At 41.0% G+C, this 26,066-nt stretch overlaps 1 protein-coding gene and 1 long non-coding RNA gene across 2 annotated transcripts in view; one reads left to right on the forward strand and one right to left on the reverse strand.

Moving 5' to 3' along the window:
* Positions 1–25,992, forward strand: LOC117196105 (uncharacterized). Its single transcript, XR_004476121.2, has 4 exons — positions 1–215; positions 18,309–18,398; positions 22,918–23,007; positions 24,910–25,992. It is a non-coding gene; the product is annotated as an uncharacterized LOC117196105 (long non-coding RNA).
* The window catches only part of CASR (calcium sensing receptor), a 30,248-nt gene extending 4,182 nt beyond the window's left edge, over positions 1–26,066 (reverse strand). Inside the window, exons 1-5 of the mRNA XM_004278557.3 lie at positions 25,882–26,066; positions 23,237–23,543; positions 18,337–19,221; positions 4,693–4,923; positions 163–316 (exon numbers count right to left, since the gene is read on the reverse strand). Of these exons, the coding sequence (XP_004278605.1) occupies positions 163–316; positions 4,693–4,923; positions 18,337–19,221; positions 23,237–23,543; positions 25,882–26,066 (1,762 nt within the window). The remainder of the gene's footprint in view (positions 1–162; positions 317–4,692; positions 4,924–18,336; positions 19,222–23,236; positions 23,544–25,881) is intronic.

Genomic DNA, 26,066 nt, shown 5'->3' on the forward strand with positions numbered 1-26,066 from the left:
CCCCCTCAGTGCCCAGCCCAGCGTGACGCTCAGACACACCTTGTTAAATGAGAAACCATGCTAAGCACCATCGCAGCCCAGCCCTTCCAGGTACTTTGCTGATCCCAGGGCCCCAAAGTGAACTGAGCTCTGCATGGTGTCCACGAGGGGCTGCTCCTTTACCTGTCTCATCACTATACTCCCCGTCGGGACACTCCACGCACTCAAAGCAGCAGGTGGGTTCCCCCTCAATGATTCCTTTCCTGGTCCCTGCTAGGCAGTCTCGGCTGCAGTTGGAGAAAGGCACCTGGAGGACAGAGATCACAATAGTGAGGGGCTGCAGCCGCAGGATCAGTCTTGCAGCTCCACTGACATGTGTAAAACGGAGGGGCTGGGCACCAGGACCAGTGAGGCAGACTCAGGCCCAATCCAGGCATAGGAAAGTCCAGAGGTCTTTGTTCCTGTTATCTATGAAAGGGAGGGATGCCTATGGGCAAGTGCAGGCGCGCGCGCGTGCGCTTGAGCACACACACACACACACACACACGCGCGTGCGTGCACACACACACACCTTAGTGGGATTCTAGAAAGATTAATTGTTGGGAGTCTACACCGTGACAAAATCCTCCTTAAACAGTCTTCCCTTCCATCGTCTCCAAGTCCCATAATGAGACATCTGTTTACTTTCCATAGAAGTAAAATTTTGAAACAAACTAAAAGACACAGGAACATGGACCTACACAGAGAGGGAGAGTCACAAGGGGAGATGCTGAGACGAAGGGAAATTTATTTGAAAATGAGACTTTGAACTTTGTAGCGAATTGCAATTCCTGCAATTTTCTTTTAGGCTTTATAGGGTGATTTCTGAGATCCTTGCAACAGCTCAGTGAGGCAGGCAGGACAGGCATGGAGGAGTCGGAAGTAAATGGATCAGAAAAATATATCAGGTAATTACTAACCAAAAGAAAGCTTCAGTAGCTACATTAACTTCAGATAACATGGATTTAATTTAATTTATTTATTTCCGTAGTGGACTTCATGTGCACAGAATTTGATTAATCATAATCCTTGTTTCTTTCCATCATGACTTGTCCATGTTTGAACCACTTTGGTTAGTCATTTTTAATGACTACCATCCAAGACAAAAACTAGGACTGGGACAGCAACCTACATCTAACTATACACTCCCCTTTCCACTTACTTCCTCCTCAGCACATAGTCATACCTGAGATGACCGTCATCCTGTGTTCACCACAGGCAAGTAGTACTAAACTCTCAAGGAATAGAGCAACCTAATTTTGTACAAACTCTATCAGAGATCAGGAAAATAATTTTTTTTTTAAAAAGGAGTACCCTCCAACTCAGTCGTGTAAGGCCAGTATAATAACCCTGATTCCAAAACAAGACAAGGACAGCATGAAAAAGAAAAAAAAAATATTACAGGCCCATCTCACTTATTAAGTTGTCTTCAGAAGCAGAGCTGAGTTGAGGATTTGTGTCCAAGTGATTTATAAGAAAGTTCTCCCAAGGGAACCAGGAAGAGACTAGAGGAAGTAGGACATAGAAGGGAGGAGAACAAGCAAGGGTGTGATCCCGAGCAACGTCCCTCAGACTTCTGCCTGATCCCCCACGCGAGCTCTGGACTGTAGGTTATACCCCAGAGCTGTCCTGATCTGAAGAAAAGGGCGAGGGCTTTCACACTTCCACACCACTCATAGGTTAAGGGAAATGTAAATTCCTAGGCTCTTCTGAGGTTCTCCTTTGCCTCTCTGAGCCTGTGAGCAAAATGGGTTCATTAGCCTGCAAGCAGTCTTCTGAAAAAGAGCATCAAGTTCTGGTTATTGGAAGTAAAAATGTACAGAAGTCCTGGAGATACATGCAAAGTGTAAGGAGTCTGAAAGGATCTGGAAAGAGTACAACTACTTTCTACTACTTGAAAATAGATGAAAAATACTAAAACTCAAAGAATATGAAAAAGAAAATACACCATGATCATGCTGAGTTTATGCCAGGAATGCAAACAAGTTTAATATTAGAAAATCTGTGTCATTCACAGAAAAATATGATCATCAATGGATGAAAAGTATTTGATGAAATGTAACACAAACTAGTGATAAAAACAATGAAAGAGAGTAGGAAGAAATACCTTTATCTTGAAAAAGACCCCCAAAATTCTTAGGCTCCGGACACACAGGCTCAGCGGCCATGGCTCACGGGCCCAGCTGCTCCGCGGCATGTGGGATCCTCCCGGACCGGGGCACGAACCCGTGTCCCCTGCATCGGCAGGCAGACTCTCAACCACTGCGCCACCAGGGAAGCCCCCAAAATTCTTAAAAATCATTCTATTCTAATACACAATATTAAAAGCATTTACTTTAAAACAACGGTGCTCAGTATTACCACTATTATTATATATTGCACTGGAGTTCTTGGCTGGTGGAATAAAACAAGAAAAATAAGGGCAAACATATTGGAAAAGGCTAAATAAATCTGTTATTTTAAATAAAACTGCAGATGATATGATTGTCCACATTAGAAACAACTGGAGAGCAGCCCCAGGCTAAAATGCCCAGACTGCCACTATTCTTACCTGAGTTTCATTAGTTTTTCTTAAAAAAAAAATCCTTCACCTTTTGATGTATGCTATTGGTTGATTTCTAGGTTCTTAAAGGGTTGTTTTTGACAGTTTTGCCCAATTTACCATAGCTTCACCATTTCAGAAGTCCTGCTTCTATCTCGTTCTCTGATCATGCCAGGTAACTGAGTACTTACTCTAGAAATTTATTAGGTATTTACTGCCTAACAGTCTATGTGTATCAGAGATAATAGATGTATCATAAGAATGAAGTATACTTTGCAAAAGCATCTTGAAGGTAGGGAGCAAGTCTTCCTCATTTTTGTAGCCCCAGTTACAAAGCCTTGAATAATGCTTGATACGTGGTAGGGCTCATACTATTTCCAAAATATCTCTTTAATAAGACCTTCCCCGTCCCCACGACTGCTTGAACTGGAGACGTCTTACAAAGTTAAACACATGGAAAGCAATAAAATAATTATCATTGCTTCCAGCAAAAAAGAAATAACTGGCTTAACAAGGAATTTCAAAACACTTGAACAGAAGATGATTGACACTATTTTCTAATGAAAGAGGAATAGAAATGGCAGTATCAGACCTGATGATGCTAAGATTCTCAGGACCCTGGTTCGAAGGAAAGGAAAGGGAAGGAAAGGATAAACTACATCTACAAACACTACAACGTTGGAATGTTTGGCTATCATTATGTTCCTGTAAATTCACTGTGAACTCTGCTGGATCACGATATATTATATATTTTATACATTGGTGGTCCAAGTTTGTTGATATTTTATTTAGGATGTGAGCACATCTATGTTTATAAATTGGCCTATAATTGTCTTTTCTTGTACTGTTATTGTCTGTTTCTGGTGTTAAGATTATATCAGCCTCATAAAATGAGTTTAGTAGCTTTCCCTCTTGGCTTCTGTTAGGCTGTGAGTGACAAAAACCTCAAAAAAACAAAATAAAAATGGTTCAATCTACACCAATTAGAGACAATCAATTATGTGCATGAATGGAGGTAAAATATAACCTGGATGAGTCAACAGCAGGGAAGACTTGATAATATAGCTGATCAATTTAGACTTCAGTCAGTTGAAACTTGTGATAATTTAGACAAGAGTATAAATAGTGGACAGAGGGATATAACCTCTGGAACCCCAAAAGTTCTGTCTGGAAAAGGTTATGACATGTTTATAATTGAGAATCCACCCTCTGAGGTAGAAGCTAAAAAAGACTTGCACACTGTGGATGATATTAGCTATCTATAGGAGACCTTCTCGTGGGTAACTTATCCTATATAATAGGAAACAGTGAAATTGTAGTATTTCATCAGAAACCCATCAACCTAAGAAGCATTTGGTAAAATGATGAAGTTGAATTTTTGGTCATGTTATAAAAAGTGGTTCAAGACACTCAAAGGTGATAATAGAAAGGCAAATGCAAAGAGAAATGTAGTGGGTCTCATCCAGGTTTCTTGGGAGAGTTAAAGAGGATGCCCGGTCCAGGGTCTGTTTCTACGGAGGATCCGGGTCCTCAGCAGCCTACTATATTCTAGGACGCAACCATCATGGAATAGTTATTATTTCAGCATATTATGCGTCTTTTCCTTAAGGGCATATTCATTGGGTAATGTGCTTCTGGTTATTAATCAAGCTTCTAGATGCAGTGATACTCATGGAAGGGGGTCCTGATCATGGTCACAAGCATCCTCCTATTTGTTACAGGTCTCCCATAGCAGGAGAATAAATTGTGCTTTTGACTTATACGTCAGTCCTGAGCTATCTGGATGACAGGGAACTACCTCTGTGTGAATTGTCCATGCCCTGCCTTGAGTGATGTTTTGCTCTGGTTGGGGAAAGTTTTAGCCAAGGAAACTATTATTAGCCAAGGAGTCAGATTTGTAAAGAATAAAATTGTTTCAATATAATAAGTATGGGGCTCAGGTTCTGAAGATTCTCTTCTGTACACTAAACACTCATGGATTTCACAGGGAGCCCTGGCAATGCAGTTAGTGAGTTGAGGGAAGTGGACTCATGATTCTGGAAGTCCAGTGGTGAAGTCCAAGGCCCTCCCAAAGCCCAGCGCAGTTTCTGCCTGTGGTGGAGGCATCTGGTATCCTGATGGACAACACGTACCTCCCTTGAGAATCCACTCCACAGGATTTTCTCCTCATTGATGAAGAGCCTTTCTCCTTTCTTGGCATAGACATTGTAATATCCAACTTCCTTAAACACTATGGAGCCATCCTCTGGGGAGAGGTGCCAATTGATGATGGAATAGTTCCCTGCCAGGTCTCCACATTCATCGAAAGTTACCTGCTCCCCCATATTGTTGGTAAAGTTTAGGTGCCGTAGGTGCTTCAGGACCTAAAGAATAGAGATGAATATTCTGAATAGAAGCCACAGGCTGCCATGTATGGTTATGTAGGTTGAGCGCTACACAGGACAGTAAACTATCTTGTTCAAACAAAGTGGAAGGAACATCCCTTGAAGAAGAGAGGCCTTTTTGCAATTCACACTAAGGTACTTATATGTGTTAATGGCAGCCCTGGTAACCCATGAACTTTGATACTCAACTTTATTTGATACTCAAATTGTAACTGGGGTAGGAAACACTTTCTTGAAGTCAGGAAAGGAAAAAGAATATATCTCACCATGGCCACTGGCCAAATCAAGAATTTGCAGGTGTATCATCACCTGGCGGTGTCCAGGAGGGGGGCAGGGTTTGTAAGCCAGAGCCATCCCTGGTGTCTTCTGAGATGGGCTTTGGAAAGAGTAAGTACTCTTACGCTCTGCACCATCTTTCCCTATGCTACTGCTTCTGTAGAAGTGTCTTGTTGCCAAAGATCACAGAGAGAGGGTGCAAGGAAGAAAGAAACAAGGGTGTGAGTGGAGTCTTGGCCATCACTGTTGTAATAATCATGGCCAATCCTTTATTTTTTACAGGGTTTTATGGGTCACAAAGCCCTTGTACAAAAAAAGTAATGATAATAATTACTAAACCCTACTAGTCATTTTATTACCTTTGAGGCACAATGCTAAATACTTTATATTCGTTATCTAGTCTTCACAATAAATAGTACTATTACCCCCACTTTATTGATGGAGAAACCGAGGCACAGAAAATAGAAGTATCTAGTCCAGGGTCACACAGCTAGCAAGTGGTGCCAAGCCTGCGTTTGTAGTGGCTCTGCTCCACTGCAGCATCGCTAGGCTCCTGCCTCTGCTTCCTGTGTGCCCCTGACTTTGGTCAAGAGGGAGCAGTGGAAACTTTGCAGCTTATCTTTCATGCGGGACCTGCCCAGGGCCAGGGGGCCATTGAGGCACCAAGAGAGAGTGAAGCACACACAGTCCAGACTGTGAGAGTAGGGGTGCTCACGTCCACTGTACCTCACGACTCATGGGGCTTTCTCACTCTCTGGCTCTGAGTGCGTTTCCTCACCTGCAGGATGAGAGGGCTGGGCCAGAGAGGCTGCAGGAATCTCCAGGTTCTAGTATGAACTTCTTTCTGTTCTATGGTTTGGCGTACCCCAGGAGTACATTTAGAGGTCCCTCTCCCTTTTAGCATAGCTTTTTTTTTTTTGGCCGCGCTACGCAGGATCTTACTTCCCCAACCACGGATCGAACCTGTGCCCCCTGCAATGGAAGTGCAGAGTCCTAACCACTGGACCTCCAGGGAATTCCCTAGCATAACTTTTTTTTTTTTTTTTTTTTTGCGGTACGCGGGCCTCTCACTGTTGTGGCCTCTCCCGTTGCGGAGCACAGGCTCCGGATGCGCAGGCTCAGCGGCCATGGCTCACGGGCCCAGCCGCTCCGCAGCATGTGGGATCTTCCCGGACCGGGGCACGAACCCGTGTCCCCTGCATCGGCAGGCGGACTCTCACCTACTGTGCCACCAGGGAAGTCCCCCTAGCATAACTTTTAAGGTGCCTAAAAAAACAGCATCTGATCTGACACTGGGAAACCTTTGGGCCCAGCACCTATTATCCACATGTGTGACAGAGGGAGGCACCTTTCATGTTCCACTCCACTCCAGAGATGACACAGCTTTTAAACAATTTATATCCGTATTGACTTTATTTATTTTTTTTTTTGCGGTATGCGGGCCTCTCACTGTTGTGGCCTCTCCCATTGCGGAGCACAGGCTCCAGACGCGCAGGCTCAGCGGCCATGGCTCACGGGCCCAGCTGCTCCGCGGCATGTGGGATCTTCCCAGACCGGGGCACGAACCCGTGTCCCCTGCATTGGCAGGCGGACTCTCAACCACTGCGCCACCAGGGAAGCCCTGACTTTATTTTAAAGTAAGCATTTATTGTAAGGAAAATCAAATGAAGAAAAGGAGCCACCTGAATTTGCTCATAAACAGCCCTGGGATGAGCTTGGGGATAGAGTCTGTGGCCGGCCACATGTATGCACGGGCACAGCACCCAGGGCGCCTGTGTGATTACTGCTGTGTGTGGTTACTCCTTTAGTGCTCTCACTGCTGCCCTGGCAGATGCTGGCTGCCCTGATTTTTGTCCCAGGCCTGTGGGGGAAAGGGGACCCCTTACTCCCTGCTGCCTGGTTCTTCTGTTCTGCAACCAGAGCTGCTGAGTCATCCTCAAAAAAGATGGAGAATGAATCCTACCAAGGATTCATGCCACCCATGTTCTCCCAAGCCTTCCTCAGTGGTCATCAATCTTACTTTTTTCCCTTCATTTTTACTGAGTCCTTAAAACATTCCTCAGAGAGGTGGTGCCACTGACATACTCCTTTCTTATACCTCCAACTCTCCTCCCTTTGTCCCCTTGCTCTTGCGATGATCTCCTCCTATGCAGTGGGATACATCCTTTTGTCTCTACCCTAACACATCCCTGTCCTGATACATCTCCTTCTCTTAGAGGAACACACGTTCCTTCTCTATAAGGCTGACCTCTCTTGTAGTACTCAGAACCTCATTCTTCCCACCTACTCTGGAACTTTTCTGACATGAACAATCCACCCTTCTCCATTCCATACCCACGCCCCTCCTACTTCCTCCTGGGGACCTACCATGGTTCAGATGAAATATGCTTCAACCTTCTCTAGGTAGCTTCCCAAGCCTTCCATACTTCGGTCCCATGGAACTACCACTACTTGTTAGTGCAAATGTTTTATCCTCACCATATCCTTTCCACATGTCATGCTAACTTTGCCTTTGCCCTGATGTGTGTAAAAGATGAGAAGAGTGGAGAGGTAGGGGACTACCTCTTATTTACACTTCCTATGTGCCAGACATTGTACTAATGCTTTGCACACACTACTTCATCTAATCCTCATAACAAATCTATGGATAGGAACTATTAGTATCTTCATTTTATAGATGAGGAAACTGAGGCATGAAACTTGCCAAAGTCATAAGCTAGAAAGTTCTCCAGCTGTGATTTAAACATGTGCTTTTTGCTTCACCCTCCTGCCTCCAATATAAATTGTTGAGAGTGTTGATGGCAGGTATTTGTTAGTAATAGTTCCTCATTAAATATATTTTTAAAAAGCATCATTCTTGTTTGAAGAATACTTTAAAAAGCATATGCAGCAGTAAAGCTAGAGTAGTTAGCGTAAATTTTCTTCCTCCTATCCAGGTTTCAATTCCTAGGTTCTTATTCTCCAGGCAACAAACTCCCTCTCTCCTTTTCTCAGTCTACAGCTTCTCTGCAGTGAAACTCTCCAGACAACAGTGGGTGAATTGGAAAGGGAACTGGCATAAGATCATTTCATAATTAAATGGTCATCTTCCACATTAGATTGGACAGAAAAGTGACTCAAAGATCATCGCTGGCTATAATTCTTCTGTATTGCTATTGGCACAGGCTAGCGATTTCTACCATAACCTACCTTGAAAGAAAATGGAACCAATCAAAATCATTAAAAATTTTTCTATTAAAAAACTCATTGTAAATACAAGGTTAGATTTGTATACTGTTAGAATCAATCAACAAACAAATATTTATAGGTTATCCCCTGTGTGTTCTGAACTGGGCTGCAGTAGTACAGGATGTAATAGTAATAAAGTTCTCATGGAGTTTACCTATGGATTAGGGTGATAAGATATAAGACTTTGGATGATAGAGCAAACAGTGCAAGATAAAATACAGTTAATGCCTAACTTATGGGGTATCAACTCTAAGTACAGAGAAACTCAGGGGAGATGGACATTAAAAAGGGCTGAAATGGTCAACACAGGCTTGAGGTATGGTAGGAATTTGTAGTGGCAAAGGACAAGGGGAAGAAAGGTATTAAAGACAGTGGGCACAACATGGGAAAACAAGTATCAATATTATGGAGGCAGTGAAGAGACCAACTTCTCAAAATTTATGTAAGTGCTAGAGAACAAGGGAAAATAAAGTTGAGAGGCAAAGAGCAGTCAAGGCAAAGAGGCTAGATTTCATGTCAAAAGGCATAGGATCAGGTAATAGCAAGTGTTGATAAGAATGTAGAGAAATTGGAGTCTGACATACACTGCTGGTGGAGATGTAAAATGGTGCAGTCATTTCTGAAAACAGTCTGGCACTTCCTCAAAAAGTTAAACATAGAGTTTCCACTCAACCCAACAATTCCACTCTTATGTATATACCCAAGAAAAATGAAAACATAAGTCCACACAACAACTGTACATGAATGTTCATAGCAGCATCATTCATAATACCCAAAAAGTGGAAACAACTTAAAAGCCCATCAATTGGATGAATGGATAAACAAAATGTGTCATACAATGGGACACTATTCAGCCATAAAAAGAAATGAAGTACTGATACATTCTACAACACGGATGAGCCTTGAAAACATGCTAAATGACAGAAGCCAGTCACAAAAGACCACATACTTTATGATTCCATTTATATGAAATGTCCAGAAATGTCCAAATATATAGATACTGAAAGTAGATTTGTAGTTATTTAAGAATTGGGTCATACCAGTCAGAATGGCCATCATCAAAAAATCTACAAACAATAAATGCTGGAGAGGGTGTGGAGAAAAGGGAACACTCCTGCACTGTTGGTGGGAATGTAAATCAATACAGCCACTATGGAGAACAGTATGGAGGTTCCTTAAAAAACTAAAAATAGAACTACCATATGACCCAGCAATCCCACTATTGGGCATATACCCAGAAAAAACCATAATTCAAAAAGACACATGCACCCCAATGTTCATTGCAGCACTATTTACAATAGCCAGGATATGGAAGCAACCTAAATGCCCATCGACAGATGAATGGATAAAGAAGATGTGGTACATATATACAATGGAATATTACTCAGCCATAAAAAGGAATGAAATTGGGTCATTTGTAGAGATGTGGATGGACCTAGAGACTGTCATACAGAGTGAAGTAAGTCAGAAAGAGAAAAACAAACATCGTATATTAACACATTATATGTGAAATCTAGACAAATGGTATAGATGATCTTATTTGCAAAGCAGAAATAGAGACACAGACGTAGAGAACAAACATATGGATACCAAGGGGGAAAGGGGGGATGGGATGAACTGGGAGATTGGGATTGACATATATACACTACTATGTATAAAATAGGTAACTAATGAGAACCTACTGTATAGTACAGGGAACCCTACTTGGTGCTCTGTGGTGACCTAAATGGGAAGGAAAGAAAAAAAAAGAGGGGATATATGTATACGTATAGCTGGTTCACTTTGCTGTACAGTAGAAACTAAGACAACATTGTAAAGCAACTATACTCCAGCAAAAATTAATAAAAAAACAGATGAATGGATAAAGAAGATATAGTATACACATACAATGGAATACTACACAGCCATAAAAGAACAAAATGTTGCCATTTGCAGCAACGTGGATGGACTTGGAAGGCATTATGCTAAGTGAGATATGTCAGACAGAGAAAGACAAACACTTATGATATCACTTATATGTGGAATCTAAAATATACAACAAACTAGTGAATATAACAAAAAAAAACAGATTCACAGATATAGAGAACTAGTGGTTACCAGTGGGGAGAGGGAAGGGGGCAGTGGCAGTATAGGGGTAGGAGAGTTAGAGGTACCAACTATTAGCTATAAAATAAGCTACAAAGACATATTTTACAGCACAGGGAATATAGTTAATATTTTATAATAACTATAAATGGGAATATAACCTTTAAAAATTGTGAATCACTGTGTTGTACACATGTAACTTAAATAATATTGTACAGCAACTATGCTTCAATTAAAAAAATAAAATAAATTTAAAAAAGAATTGGGGGAATGAGGTGGTAAGGAGTGACAGCTTTGATATGGCGAAATGTCCTAAAATTGATTGTGGTTATGGCTGCACAACTCTGTGAATATACTAAAAACCATTGAATCGTGCACTTTAATGAGTGAACTGTATATAGTATATGAATTATATCTCAGTAAAGCTGTTCCAAAAAAGAAAGTATAGAAAGGGATTTAAAATATACAAATATGACTTCATTGGTGGAGCTGACGTTCAGCTGCAGGTAGAGACCTTGATACCAAGGTGACCTCTAGGATACTTGGTGCTGAGAGTTTACTAATGAGACCTGGTAACTCTAGCCACAAATGGGACAGGAGATAAAGACAGGCAGAAGGTAAGAGTTAGTAGTGCAAACATCTTATCCAGAAAAGAAAGCACCCTGGAATCTTTGTGGCTAGAAAATTTATACCTACAGTTTATTAGACCAAGCTCCTCTAAAGCAGATGTTTTCTTATTCCTTTTTGTATTCCTAATGATTTGTAGAGGCCCTGAATTTTAATGGCTACTCAAACTATGTGTGTTAAAGGTTTTGGTTAATAGAGTAAACATTAAATCAACACTGTTAGGTTTGTCAAATGGTGCCCAGAATGAGGTTTTCACCAGTCTGAGGATAGATGAGAAAAACAAGGTCAACGTGAGATCTGTATTCGTTAAAGAGTAAATAGGAAGAAGGACCATAAAAATTAAGGCTTTTATATAATTGGTTGCAATTTAAACCTATATATTAAAAAGCAGAATACTTACAATTATACTATGGGGTTAAGGGCCAACACAGTTTCTCCTTTTGAGGTATAAATGTAAACTAAGTTCTTGGTTTCTGATTTAAAAAGAAAAATCAAACTTCTAGATTCAAACAAACAAGCAGGCAAACAAGCAAACAGGGAAATACTAGAATTTGCTTTAAAATGTGCTAGAAGATTTTACTTAAGTGTGATAGGATAGATACATCCTATCACACTTAAGTAAATTACAGTTTTCATAGGATAAAATAACTTTCTCTTCACGAAGGAAAAAGAGGCATCTTGGGTTTTTCTGAGGAAATATTTCCTTTGTGGTCTTTTTAGAAGGCTCGAGCTAAATATTATATTTTCCATGTCATGTTTTCGGTTATAGGCATAATTTAATTCTCAGTAACCATTCAAAACATAGAATAAACTGATTATAAAACCTCCACCACTTTCTTGAGGGAAAAGAGAGTTGGAATCACCATAGTGTCATAATGTTGGAGTAACAGCTGGGAGTTGCTTGAGGAGAAGGGTAAGTCCCAAACACAACTGTTCCATATAAGAATGTGACAGGAGGATGCCAGATGAAGGATGAAGAGAGCAACCAACACCTAAAATGTAGGACTGGAAGTCTCTTAATATAGAGAGAACCAGAATTATTCAATTAGCTATGATAAAGTAATTCAGACTAATTGCATGAGGGATGAGGCTTCCTTTCTTTTCTTTTTATAAAAAAGGCCAAAATATTACTTAAAAAATAGTTTATTATGTATAGGCAGTATCCTAAGCACTGTATGCATATCAACTAATGTCATCCTCATAAAAACCTCATAAGTTTCAGACAGAGATATCTATTCTTCAGGTGAGGAAAGTGAGGCCCAGGCACACTAAGTGACTGCTCAAGGCCATAAAGCTGTTACGTTAGGTAGTAACTGGGATTTGAATCCAGTTGGTCTGGCTCTAGAGTCCAAACTCTCAACCATTACACTATATACTTAGATTATATAGCCCATCTACTAGGTTGCCTATCTCTAGTTACCACAGGTTGAACAGTATAAAATTTAGGTTGAGAAGATAGACATATTTTAAAAATGGGATGGTAGAGACATATATAATGCTTGGGGCAACCCAAGAGGCAGTAATAGGAAAAGTGGTCCAAACTGAATGGCATTCAGATTCCCGTGCAAGCCCCCTTCCCTGGGGGCTTTCCATTGTTTTCCATTTTTAATCAGTTTTATTGAGGTACAGTTTACATAGGATAAAATGCACCCATTTTAAGAGTGTAGCTCTGAGTCTTGGCAAATGTATTTGCCTGTGTAACCACCACTACTGTCACCCCAAAAGGTTCCCTAATGTCCCTTTCAAGTCAATCCTCACCCCATTTGCAGCCCTAGGCCACTGCTTGTTTTCTTTCTACCATTAGAGATAGAATATCATATAAATTGCACAATACTGTCTGTACTTTTTTTTTCAGTCCAGATTTTTTCACTCAGCATGATGTTTTTGTGATTTGCCTGTGTTGTTGTGTGTAATTGCCTTTGCATTTGATATTTCCTTCAAGGAATAGATCCCTTTCACACATCTGATTCATCCTTAAAGGCCTATTCAGATGATATCTTTTACCTTCTTCCTTACTTCAAATCCTAATCTGCATAGTACTGTAGTGTTTCATCCTCACAGCAGGTATGCAAGCAAGATCACACGAGTGTTGCATTTTTCTAGTCAAAATTTGCACCTTGTCCATTAATAATCACTTATCTGTTTACTAAGTCATGTCTTTAAGTCATCTCTTTAGGCATCTTTAATATTTCTTTTGGCATGTTGACTTGCATGTTTTGCACTCGAGCACCTCATTTTCTGCATCATACCTTGCATAACAGGGAAGGTGGAGATGGGAACAATTTCACCCTTAAAAGCAATGATAGGGAATCTTTAAATTGAAAACCACTGAACCACAAAAAAGCAACATAAGCTAAAAAATAATTTAGATATTTCCTCCAGAGAAAACACTCTTCTTTTAGAATTTTATTTATTTTTATTTTTTTATTTTTGGCTGCACTGTGAGGCTTGTGGGATCTTAGTTCGCCAACCAGGGACTGAACCTGGGCCCTCAGCAGTGAAAGTGCAGAGTCCTAACCACTGGACCGCCAAGGAACTCCCTTTTTTTTTTTTGAGAATTTTCAAAGAAGGAACTAATAGTTCCATTAAAAAAGAAAATACACAATTTTGTCGATACTTGAGATTGTAATTCTGTATAATACACTTCTAAGTTATTTTATTTGGGGAGAAATATGAGGAGAAAGAAAACATAAATGAAGGGGAAGAGAAAAGAAAAAAGCTAAAAGAAAGACTTAAACATAGAATATAATATACAGACAGAGACTGACAGGCTCAAAAAGAAAACCAAACACCGAGAAAGACGTACTAAAAGAGGGACAGATGCGCGTAACACGCGTCACTTAGATGGTCATGTATTATCTATTATGTGGTAATATTTCCATCTTGTGGCCTTTTAGGGTATTTCCTCTAAAGGGTTTTAAAGTCAAATTATTGCTCATTATAAGCATAAATGGGAACCACCTCTTGGTATGTACTCTAAAGGTCAATTGAATTAAGCCGAAGACTAGAAACTAGAATTTCCAGAGCTTACATATGGTATCACTTTTTAGTACAGAGGGAAAATGGGATGGAATGCACGAAGCACCCCATTCACATAGATAATGAGGGACAGTTCACAGAGATAAGGAGCCTATTGCTTCTTGGCCACTTCCTGTGCTATGTGTAGGGAAGTCCAGGACCAATTGCTTTCTCTAACCTCAGTCGTATTTTCTTATCTCCCCTCCATCTCCTCTGGCTCTCACCTCAATTCGTCCCCTTCCCCCAAACTTCCTGGTCAGATCAATTCCATTTGACTTCTGTTATCACCATGGTTCTTTCACCATGCATGCCTTTTTTTTGGAGGGGGATCACGCTGCACAGCTTGTAGGATCATAGTTCCCCAACCAGGAATTGAACCTGGGCCCCAGCAGTGAAAGCACCAAGTCCTAACCAGTGGACCACCAGGGAATTCCCATGCATGCCTATTTTTTGACTAGTGAGTGGTTGGTGTAAGGTGGGGGAAAGTAGGAAGCATGCCTTGTGCACAATTGTCCTGAGAGAAGGAAGCCGGTGGTTCCTTACCTACTTATTTACATGATGTTCCATTCAAATTTGATCATTAGGCATGTGACCCAGGCTCATCTAATCAGAGTCTAGAATACCCTGACCGGAGTCATTTGATTCAAGCCTGGGTTATTGGGTAGAATAATTCTCTGCAAAGGACTCTATGTCATGTTGTCAGGTCAAATCAACTAGATTGCTACTCATTCATTCATTCATTCACTTATTCTACGCATATTCAGGTGTCAGGTGTTCTGGACACAGCGCTGAACAATACAGACATAGTTCCTGCTCGTATGAAGCTCAGAGTATTGCAGAGGAATCAGAGGGAAGAGAGAGCTGAGGAACCGTGTGAGGAGGGCTTGGGGTCTCTGTGGAGGTCAGGAGGGAATTGGGTGTTGTGTGCTCTTAAGTTACCTGTTGGTTGGTGTTACTTTAAAGGCATGTGACTTGATTGATCAATTTTAGGGGGAGAAAAGATCAACAAAAGAAAAAGATTGTGATTGACCTTATTTAATCAGAAGTTTAGTTGATAAGAATCTATTTTGGTTAACTGAAGAGCTGTGGAAGATTAACTTGGGTATACATAAACGGCAAAAGCGAGGAAGAAAGCATGGTCAGCAAGTGTGTGTGGGTAGTATGATTTGAGAAGACTTCCAGGAGAAAGTGAATTTTGAAAAAGAGTTAAAAGTTCGTGGTGGACAATGATAGAGGAGACAAAACTTGATAGCTCTTCAGGTAAAAGTACTGTGCCAAAAACTAATAAGTGCTTGTGGGGAGGTACCAGGCAGATTGGCTTATAAGAGAACTGAAAGAAGGTGGGGCTGGAATTCCAGGCTGAGATACTTGGATTAGATTGTATGAGTGATAGGTTTCCATGGAGGTGTTTGTAATGAGAGTGAAGAATTGTTGGTCCATCTCCTGATAGACAGAGACATGGCCAAGTGCTTAAATTCCAGAATGCCCACCCAACCGCCTGGGTTCCTAAGGCTTAAAGGAGACTTACAGCAAGCACACAGGACACTTTGGGCAATGCCCACATGTTGCTCCTCCCCAGAGCTCTGACCCTATTTTCCTATCTGTCTCCTCTCCTGGATGAATTGTGCCAGACCGCATGTGAGCCAGGAGGACACGAATTTACCTGTCCGAGGGTCAGCTGAGGTGTCTGTGTAGTGGCTACTTTTTATTTTGGCCACTTTGCTACTCTTTCCTCCTCCTTTCGGTAAGAGCATTCTGATTGCCCTTTGGGGATCCAACCCCCCTCTTACTCTCAGTCTAAGTAGTTTGGGAGAATGCCACTCCTAGCTTCAGGGATGGACTTGTGATCTTAGGCTGTCTAATCGATGTGGTTTCTGGGACTTTTCCAAGAAATCCTGGGAAGTAAGCAGAGCCTAGCAGTAAGGATTTTATGAGCCTGACGCTGCTACAGAGGCTGGAAACTGCTAAGCCCAAGGAAAAGGAACAAAGAGATGAAGATGAGAGCATCTAGTGGTACCTGCGGTATTTCTGAGATTTTTCAGTATTGTGAGCTAATAATGTTCCTTCTTTTGTTTAAGCCACTTTGGTTTGAATTTTCTATTGCATGCAGCGGAGAGTCCCACCCTTGACTATAGCCTAATTCTTGGCTTTTTTTCCTCATATGCCCATGCTTTGACCTTGGCCATCTGGATTTTACTTCCTTGTCTGGGAGAGGAGTCCCTGGAGAGCAGAACTGTCAAACTACCTACTGGAAGCCTCTTTTCCCTTCAATCCCACCCTGGGATTTTTCTTTAGGTTTTTTTTCCCCCATAGGCTTTTCAAGAGGGAGAGGAAGAAGGGGAGGGAGACATGGAAGGGAAGAGAGAAAGACACTAGTATTTACTAAAAGACTGTCCCTTTATTCCTCTTTCTTAAAACTCCACTCCATGGCATCATGGCTCCTGAAGTCTTTTTGGTCTTTGACCTTCATTAGAGCTCCCTTTTTTTGCCAGGCAGTGTGTGGGGTGCAATGTGAGGAAGGAAACTTTCAGTCCCTCATAAAGATTAGAAACTTTAGCCAATGATGATGCCTGAGTGACACGTCCCACGCACGAGAAGGGCTAAGAACTTGTAGGTCATTTTGGTTCATTCTACCAGCCTAGACAGTCACTCCTCATCCCATGAGAATCTCTAGAGTGACTGACATAGGATGTACGTTCTTTGTTTCTTGGCATCTTTTCCCAAGGGTTTGTGGTGGTTGAGTTCTGTATGCAAAGCTGGTTTCATTATCATGTTTTACTCAGTTGATTGATTAATTTGAGGCATATTGAAATCCTACTTAAAATAATCGCCACCTGTTTAAGAGTTTGAAAATTTACAAATTGCTTTTACATATATCATCTTATTTCCTCTTCAAAAGAAACTTGGTTGGAAAGTAGGCTGGGTATTAGGGTGATTTTAACGATGAGGAGACTGACTTGAGCAGAGCAGTGTCTTTCCTGAGATGATGTAGCCAGTAAGTGGGGGAGCCATAGCTGAAGCTGGAGGCTGAGTCATTCAACCCATATTCAGGGATTCACACCCTCCCCTCACGCCCCACCCCCCATCATGCACTCTCTGATAGCTCAGTCTGGGACTGAGGAAAATACAAAAGGAGCGTAAAACACGGTCTTATTGAAAAATCAAGGTACATATGCAAGACATGAACAGCTCCATGGGATATAAGTTGGGCCAGACTTTTATCTTCAGAAGCTCTATGAAATAAAAAAGATTATGATGTCTCTCCTGCATATAACTGAAGAATACAAAACAAGTCTAAACTAAAGTGTAGGGATTCCACTTAATTTTTTTTTTTTTTTTTTTTTTTTTTTTGCGGTGCACAGGCCTCTCACTGTTGTGGCCTCTCCCGTTGCGGAGCACAGGCTCCGGACGCGCAGGCTCAGTGGCCATGGCTCGCGGGCCCAGCTGCTCCGCGGCACGTGGGATCTTCCTGGACCGGGGCACGAACCCATGTCCCCTGCATCGGCAGGCAGACTCTCAACCACTGCGCCACCAGGGAAGCCCAATCCACTTAAGTTTTGATTATTTTCTATGACAACTACTTCAGTGCTTCTTTTTGAAATATCCAATATCCTTTTAAGAAGAGTTTTTTCTGTGCCCTTGATTTGCTTGCGTCCTAAGCTTAGTTGACTTATGGGGGGGGGTCCAGCCATTATATTTTGAATAATATAATGGCAAAAGTGGTGGCTAAACATAGTGACACTAGTTTTATGGTTTTATGCCCCTTGGTATATGGAATATAATAGGTACTCAAGAAATACTTGTTAAGTACAAGGGAACAATATATTTAATTTAAGCACTATAAAAACACTCCACTCAGTACTAAATCTGTCCCAGGATATTTAAAAACATTTAGGGACCATACTCCTGATATTTTGAACCACTAGACTAAAGAATAGTTGAGCTCAAGGGTTCAAACAGATAATCAAATTAAATTACTATCAATTTTGCAGAAGTCAGTTGCTCAGATGTTTGAAAAGGCAAGTTGAATCCCAGGCTACATCTAGTGACCTCATTTAGATATTGGCTTTTTGAGGTAACCACTTTAATCTGTCTTGCTTGGATCAATCTAACTCTGCTTTATTACACAGTGAACTGCTATCTATGTGAAAGATGTACCTGCCAAGCTTCAACCTTCTTGATATCTGCACAGGAACCGTTGGTGAAGAGCCCTCTCCCAGGTATGCAGGTGTATATATCTTGCAGGGCATGAGCAATGGAGTAGACGGCTAAGTAGACATTGTAGGATATCCGTAAATGTGTATAATCCATGTAAGGGGTCTCGACACTACTGATGTTCTCATCCCCTGTACAGAGAGGTCGGAAGGCGGTGGAGCTGTTGCTTATCCTGCCACCACCTTCTTCGTGACCTCTCAGGAAGGTATCCATGGGTAATGGTCCTTTAGCACCTTCTTGGAGGTGGCAGTTAAATGTTTCTTCCCAAAACTCCTTAGCAAAACCGTTGTGGACAGACTTCCTGGGATGGACTTTCTGCAGGAATTCCCGGAAACCTGGGATCTGCCCAGCCTTCAAAGCGAATCCAATGGTGCCTCCGACCACATGGAAGTATTCAGGCATGGCGATCAAGGAAGAGCTGGCCCAGGCCTCGCTGGCCAGCCAGATCCTACCCGTGATATTTCGCCGGACGATTTCCTTGATGAGGGGTTCCAGGTCTGGGCCACTGGAGAAGACGACGATGACTTTGGCTGTGGAATTCTGTATCACCTCCACCACTTGCTGGATCTCCTCCTCATCAGAGTACTGGGAGATGAGTTCGCTGAAGTCGATGCAGATGTCCCTCTCCTCAGCTTCCTCTCGGAACTTCTCGATCCCTGGCCGACCATAGTCATCATCAGCTGCAATTGTGCCCACCCAGTTCCAGCGGAAGTACTCGATGATGTCAGCCATGGCGGTGGCCTGGTGTTCATCATTGGGGATGGTACGGAGGAAGGACTTGAACTGATTTTTGTTGCTGAGGAGTCTGCTGGAAGAGGCATAGCTGACCTGGAAAGAACACAGAATGAGTGAGTGATTGAGGTGCCAGGTGAGCCTCCAGACTGTGTGGAGGAGGCTTTTTGAACATTCACTGATCTAATATATCAAATGGTGGTCACTGCAGACAGGATGAAGGCGTGAAGACAACCAGAATCTATTCCTCTCCAGTGTGAGCACTCAAGCATCTGTCAGTCTATCAAGGAGCATTCTAATTCCCAGCAGGTGATCCTTCACAATGCTACCTTCAAAAATGGGTCTGATCATAAAGTCAACCCAACAACAGTAGGATCTACTTAACCTTTATGCACTGTTCCATAGTTTCTCCTAACTTCCTCCGTGCTGCCTCATTGGCTACAATATATCCACGTACATATCTTCTGCCTGTGGGGTCCAGGTTCTCATTTGAACATTTTAGCTTCCCCTTTACTATAATGAACACTTTGTCCATGACTTCTGGAAGGAATCAGGTTCCCTTTGGGTTATGAACCTAAGGCTCTTTAGAGAAGCCTCTGGGGTTCCCCTTTCTTATTCTGCCTAGTTTCTCTCTTCCAGTCTCCAGCTATTCTCTCTCTCCCCTCCCCTATCTCCCCACCTCCTCCATGCCAGAAGTACTTTAGATAAAAGTACCCTCAATTGCAGTCATTTCTAAGAACTGTTTATTATTTAGGCTCAATTAGCCATTTAGGTTCATTAGGCTCAATTCCCCTTCATCACAATCATGATGATGTACATCATTAAATACAGTCAGAAAAACATCCTTTCCTCTCCTGGCTTCTCAGTGAGTTCAACCACCACCGGCAGCCCTTTCCTCTGTGCAATTTCAAGTGGTGGTCGAGGCCTCTTGACAGGCTTTTGTTGTGGGTCTCCAAAACCTAAAGAGGCTGAAAAGGAACCCTGGAGAAGCTGCCTTGATGTGTTTCCACTTTCTAGGACATAGCCAGTACTATATTTGAGCATGGATGTGGGTCACCAAGGGTAGAAAGCCTTACCTTTTGTGGTAAAAGATTCTTGCCTGAAGAAGTATCCAAATATCATGTAAAGCATTCGTTAGTGCAGAGCTTCCCAATTTCTTTTCAAGTTGTGGCAAACATAGAAGGTGGGGTGAATGGAGGAGGCTGACCAGCCCTGATGGGTGTGTTCCGACCACCCTAGACCCCACCCACCATCCCAGACCTGGAGAGGGTCAGTATCTCAGCCTATCTGCAGCACTCCTGTGTGTCTTGGCTCACCAGTTAGGAAGTTCCAAGTTATTGAACCATTTCTTCTGAAGGACAAAGTATTTTTATTTTAATTTAACTTGAGGTTTATTCATATTTCATCCCTGCATTCTTTCAGCATTTTTGCCATTAGCAGTCTTGTCTTTCAACTCTTTTTTTTTGAATTTTATTCATTTTTTTATACAGCAGGTTCTTATTAGTTATCCATTTTATACATATTAGTGTATATATGTCAATCCCAATCTCCCAATTCATCACACCACTACCACCCCCCGCCACTTTCCCCCCTTGGTGTCCATACATTTGTTCCCTATGAAGGACAAAACCTTTTTACACTGAATGGAATTTCTTCTTGGTAATGAAAGAAAGTTTAATATCTCTTGTTCTCCAGTTTTCTAGAGAGATTTAAAACTTCTTAAGAATACCATGTTGAAGAAATTTGGGGGAATGCCTTTTTAATATTTTTCACTGATTGAAACAATTAGTTTTCAATGTTCAGTGCTTTAAAATGAATTCTTTCTATATATTTCTTCTTATTAATGAATAGTTTCTACATCAAAAACATAAAAGACATTGATACATGAAAGACCTGGTCCAACTTTGCTAATGAGCAGGCATTATTTTTCTGACAAGAGCTTTGATTTTGAGAGTTATAATATGAAAGTGATTTTTTTCCTTTTATTAAAATAAGCTCCTTCTTGCTCTACTGTGACACCTCATGAGGCAGGTAGTTAGATTAAGTAATTGTTGAGATGTTATTGTTTTTAGAGAGCTCTATTTGCAGACCCAAACAACAGGCTTCTTGATCAGGTTTTTGCAAATGAAAAGTCTACTCAGGCCTTTTGTAAATTCATTCAGTATTGCTTACTTCTTGATACTTTTTTGAAAAATGGGCCAAAAAGGGTTTTAAAGATATAAAAATTACAAATAAACATATCCTCCATGGATATGTTTCTCTTAAAGAATGCATTTATAATATTTGTCCACTTTTTAAAAGGAAAACTATAAAAGTGGGGATAAATACCAATTCATTACCCACTCCCCCCCCAAAAAACCCCTTAAAAACACACAAAATTTTTTTATTGTAAGAGGGGAGAGTTTCATGAATGATTCAGAAAACTTCTAACCACAACTTGTTCTGGCTGGTCTGCTTGTTCCATCCACTAGGTGGCGTGAGTGGCATAAGAAGTTCAACTGGGGCCTCTGCCTTCACCCAACAGGGCGTGGTTCCCAGCTCTGCTGCACATTAGACTCATCTAGGGAGCTTTCAGAACTCCTGACGCCCAGGCTGCATCTCATATCAGTTAAACCAGGATCTCTGGGGGGTGAGTCCCAGGCATCAGTATTTTTAAAGCTCTTGAAGTGATTCCAACAGGCAGCCATGACAGAGAACCACTGCTGCGGATACACTTACATTGGTTTGACTGATAATCATTATAGCCTTCTCAGCACTTTTATAATTCAAGCTCAACTTAACCTTATATTTCATCCAAACCACAATGAATTAAAACCCTCCCCTTCGTGTTCTTTATTTACTTGGTGGCAATTACATCTTATGTCTGTTGGCTATGACAACCTGCTTTAACTGTGTATCTAAAATACTACTACGCAATATGCCAAATATAAAGATGCATATTTGCATCTTGCCCAACACATTTACTCTTGTGGGCTTTGTCAGATCATTTTGGCACAAAGATTATAGAGCCAGGGTTTCCCCATGGGAAACACCTTTAATTCCCTGAAGTAAGGATTCGGGAAATGATGACAAGACTTTCTCAGTTGCCACATGTATAGAAAGGGATAATGGCTATCACCAAGGAAACAGAGACCTCCCAGCATAGAAATGTGAATTTATCAAAGGTAGTCTTAAAAATTTTAAATACTAGACACTGAAGAAAATAATTTAAAGTGTGATATATAATTAAATTAAAAAATTGATATATGAGATGCAACACAATTGAGCTGATTCTCCCACCCATGGACATTTAGGTTTTTTCCAATTTTTCACTATTATAAAATGATGTCACAGCCCTATAAATATTAATATGAAAAAAAGGTTTGCTCTATAGTGTTAATGGGAAAAAAATCAGGTTATAAGATGGCATTTAGAGTTTGCTGTCTTTTTTTGGTGAAAAACATATGCAACTTTGAACAAATGTTTATTAAAGCACTTATTTCAGTGAATTGTTAGTATCTGAAAATGTAGACGTCTATTTCCCTGTCTAGGCTGAGTTCCTGCAGGGTGGAAACTGCTTATTCATATACACTCTACAAGTATTTGTTGAATGAAATAGAATATTTTCCATTTCTAGAATGTGCAAGATAATGATTAAGTTCCGATTTTGTGAGAAAATATGCTCTGCTTTCCTCCGAGCTAAACTTTCAACCAGAGGAGAGAGAGGCAGAGACTTTTAAGGGACTAGGATTTGGGGCAGATATTTTGGGTTTGAAAGGTGGGATTTACATCATTTGGTCTCATTCCTTTTAGTAAAGGCAGAAGAACAGCCATTTACTGATGGAATGGAGTGGAAAATAAATAACTGAACCCTTTGGAATAAAAGACAAAGTTTTATACAAGGTATGTTTAAAAAAATTTTGGAAGAATTGTGAAGGCTCAGTTGACATTGTTGACTCTGGGGTCTCAAAAATCCCCAGTGGTCACGATACAGATAATTAAAAGATCTTTTGTGCCAAAGTAAAGCCAGAGAAGGGAAAATAGCAAACTGTATGGACACTGGGTGTGGCATCCTCCCAGCCTGCTTTCCTGGCCCCTGCCCACATTGCCCCATCTGAGATGGCACGCGTACCTGGGGGATGTAGAAGAGCCCCAGCAGGTTTGCCACCGCTGTGGAGATGCCTGAGCCAGTTGCTCCCACCACGGCGATAGTAGAGGGGATGTGCTCTGAGCAGTTGCAGAACTCATCAAGGTTCAAAGAATCGATTTTGTTCTGGGCCACAAAACTCAGGGTGGCTTCCAGGGCTTTAGAGACAGTGTTGCAAGTGTCGAATATCCTGTATCCCAGGGTCATGTTGGGAAGAAGGGCTGGGCTGCTGTTTATTTCCTCTATGGCAAATATCATAGCTTGTAGCCAGCGAAATCCTCGGAAATTATACCTGGAAGAAAGAAATGGAAGAAAGCAAGAGGCTTTCTGGTCAACTTCTTTAGAGTACAGACTGGGCAAAGCTGGTTTGAACCTCGTTCCATTACTCTGGTTTCATGACGTTGTGTTTTTTGAGACTCAAAGTCCTCTCTGTAAAATGGGGATAACACCTACTTCAGAGGGTGGCTGTGAGCATGAGATAATTATGCACAATTCTCAGCATGGTGCCTCACACAGAGTTAGGGACTAATAATAACAAGGATTGTGGTTAGTAATAGAATGAATCATTTGTATCTGCCTTATCCAACAAAGAATTTGAAATAACTGATATGAGGTACTTTAGTAAAAGTAATACAGAGATACAAAAAAAAAAAAGGACCAGGGAAAATATAAATAGATTAGGATTTGAATACATAAGAAGCTAAAAATAACTTCAGATTTGCAGAGTCACAAATTTAAACTGACATTCCTGGAGGTAGAAGAGGAAAGGGAAATGAGTGATATCTTCATAAACAAACAAGCAAACAAATATTATACATCGGAGGGCTATTCACAAACAGTGGTCACTTCTGGGTGGTAGAATGATGAGTTTTAAAATTGTGTGATTTTGTCTTTATACTTTCTATTTTAAAAAATAAGCATGCATTGCTTTTCAAAGAACATTATTTTAAATAAAAATCAAGCAAATTAACAAAGCGAAACAGGGTCAGTGACATAGTTTTCACTCTTCCAGGACACAGCACATAGTGAGAGCTTGATAAATGTTCTGAATCAGTGTATCAGCACCCAGAGAAGAAAAGCTAACAAGTCTGCAGTTTCTCTCTTTGTATCGTGGGTTTCCTGACTTGAACTCAAAGGCAGGGGGAAAGAAATACAAGCTGTTATACTTCACTGTATCAGTTAGGTTCCTAAATGTCCTGGTCTAACTTTTAATGTGACATTTTCTCTTAGTCATTTTCTTCATGTTTCCTTCATTTATTTATTTTTTTAAACCTGCAAAGTTATGAAGATCTATTACTGAATTTTTCATTACCTAAAACATCTATACTGCTAAACTGATTTTCCTATCTTTCTTTAATACAATTTATATATATATATATATATATATATATATATATTATTTCAGAAAAAGCTCTTGCTTGATCTCAGGTATGTATGTGGCACCTGCACAACTCTGTCCAGCAAGGGAACAACAAAAAGGATATTTGTCCACATGGGTTACGTGAAGGATATAAACAGCATCAGTGAAATTCTACACTTAGTTTTTCTGCACTCATAAAAAAATGTGAAAATGTTATCTAATTTGTGAGCCCTCATTAGAACACGAGCAGAAATCCAGTTTTGTTGGAACGATTCTAGTTTTCATTTTCATTTTCTAGGTATCAGGAAGACCAAGGGAAAGTGCTGGATCCCTTCTGGAAGTTGCAAATCTCAAGAGAAAGTGCTCTTCTCTCTCACAAGATGGGTCAAGACTTGAGGTGCAGTAATGGTCTCTGATGTCCAGATTAAGGCAGGTGATATACAGCCCTCTGTACTCTGCAGAAGTCAGATACTATTTGAAGGAATTGTACCTAGTGTTAGACGCCATATTCTAAGAGTCATGATAAATTAGGGAACATCAGAGAGAGGGCATCCAGAATGGTGAGGGTCTGAAAATCATGTCATGAAACAACTATTTAGAAAACTATTTGGTCTGGAAAAGAAATGATTCAAGGGGGCATGTTAGCTGTCTTCAAATGGCCGAAGACAGAGTCCAGTGAGAGAGTTAAGATGGATTCTGTGTTTCTCTATCTATGTAGATGGATTCTGTGTTAGCAGGGGGATTTCAGCTTCCTATAAGAATTCTAATGGGAGTGATTCCAAATGCTACGGGCTGCATTTTGAAGACGCCCAGGTCATGCCAGCCACTGAAGTTTCTTTCAGCTTTAAAATCCTTAAAAAAAATAAGAGTGAGGCAGCCAACACTCAGGTATTATGACCACTGGGGCACTTAAGGTCATTGGGAGATTTTACTACTCAGGTTTGCAAAACCTACAATAAATTTCTTTCTAGGTACTTGGTCTTCCATTAAGTAACACAGCCTCCAGGTGAACAATGATGACTGAGTTACCAAGTGACCAAGCACGGCTCCAACAGGCCATGGATTTTTCTATTCAGTATCTTTGACATTTTATTTTTGGAAAAATTTCTTTTAAAAAAATGAGGGGGGGGGGAATAATAAGCTTCAGCATGGTTACCAGTCACCATTTTTGAAAAGAGAGAACCAACTTTGAAAAAATTATTTCAGGTTTGGTACAGCTTTTCTCCAACCACCAGGAGAAAAGACTCTCCAGGGTGGCTCCTGACCTTACCTGATACATTCCACAGACTCCGGCCTCGACTTTAGATCTTGATCTTTGGCTGCTACTCCAAAATGAATAGGAAAGAGCCCCCCGAGGATAATGTCCCCTTTCTTCTGGGCTCGCTGGTCAGGCCCATAGGCAGAAGTACACCAGGTAAAAGCCAAGAAGATCCAACAGCAGCTATAAAATGCCAT

The sequence above is a fragment of the Orcinus orca genome, chromosome 5 (assembly GCF_937001465.1).
Source record: "Orcinus orca chromosome 5, mOrcOrc1.1, whole genome shotgun sequence".
NCBI lineage: Eukaryota > Metazoa > Chordata > Mammalia > Artiodactyla > Delphinidae > Orcinus > Orcinus orca.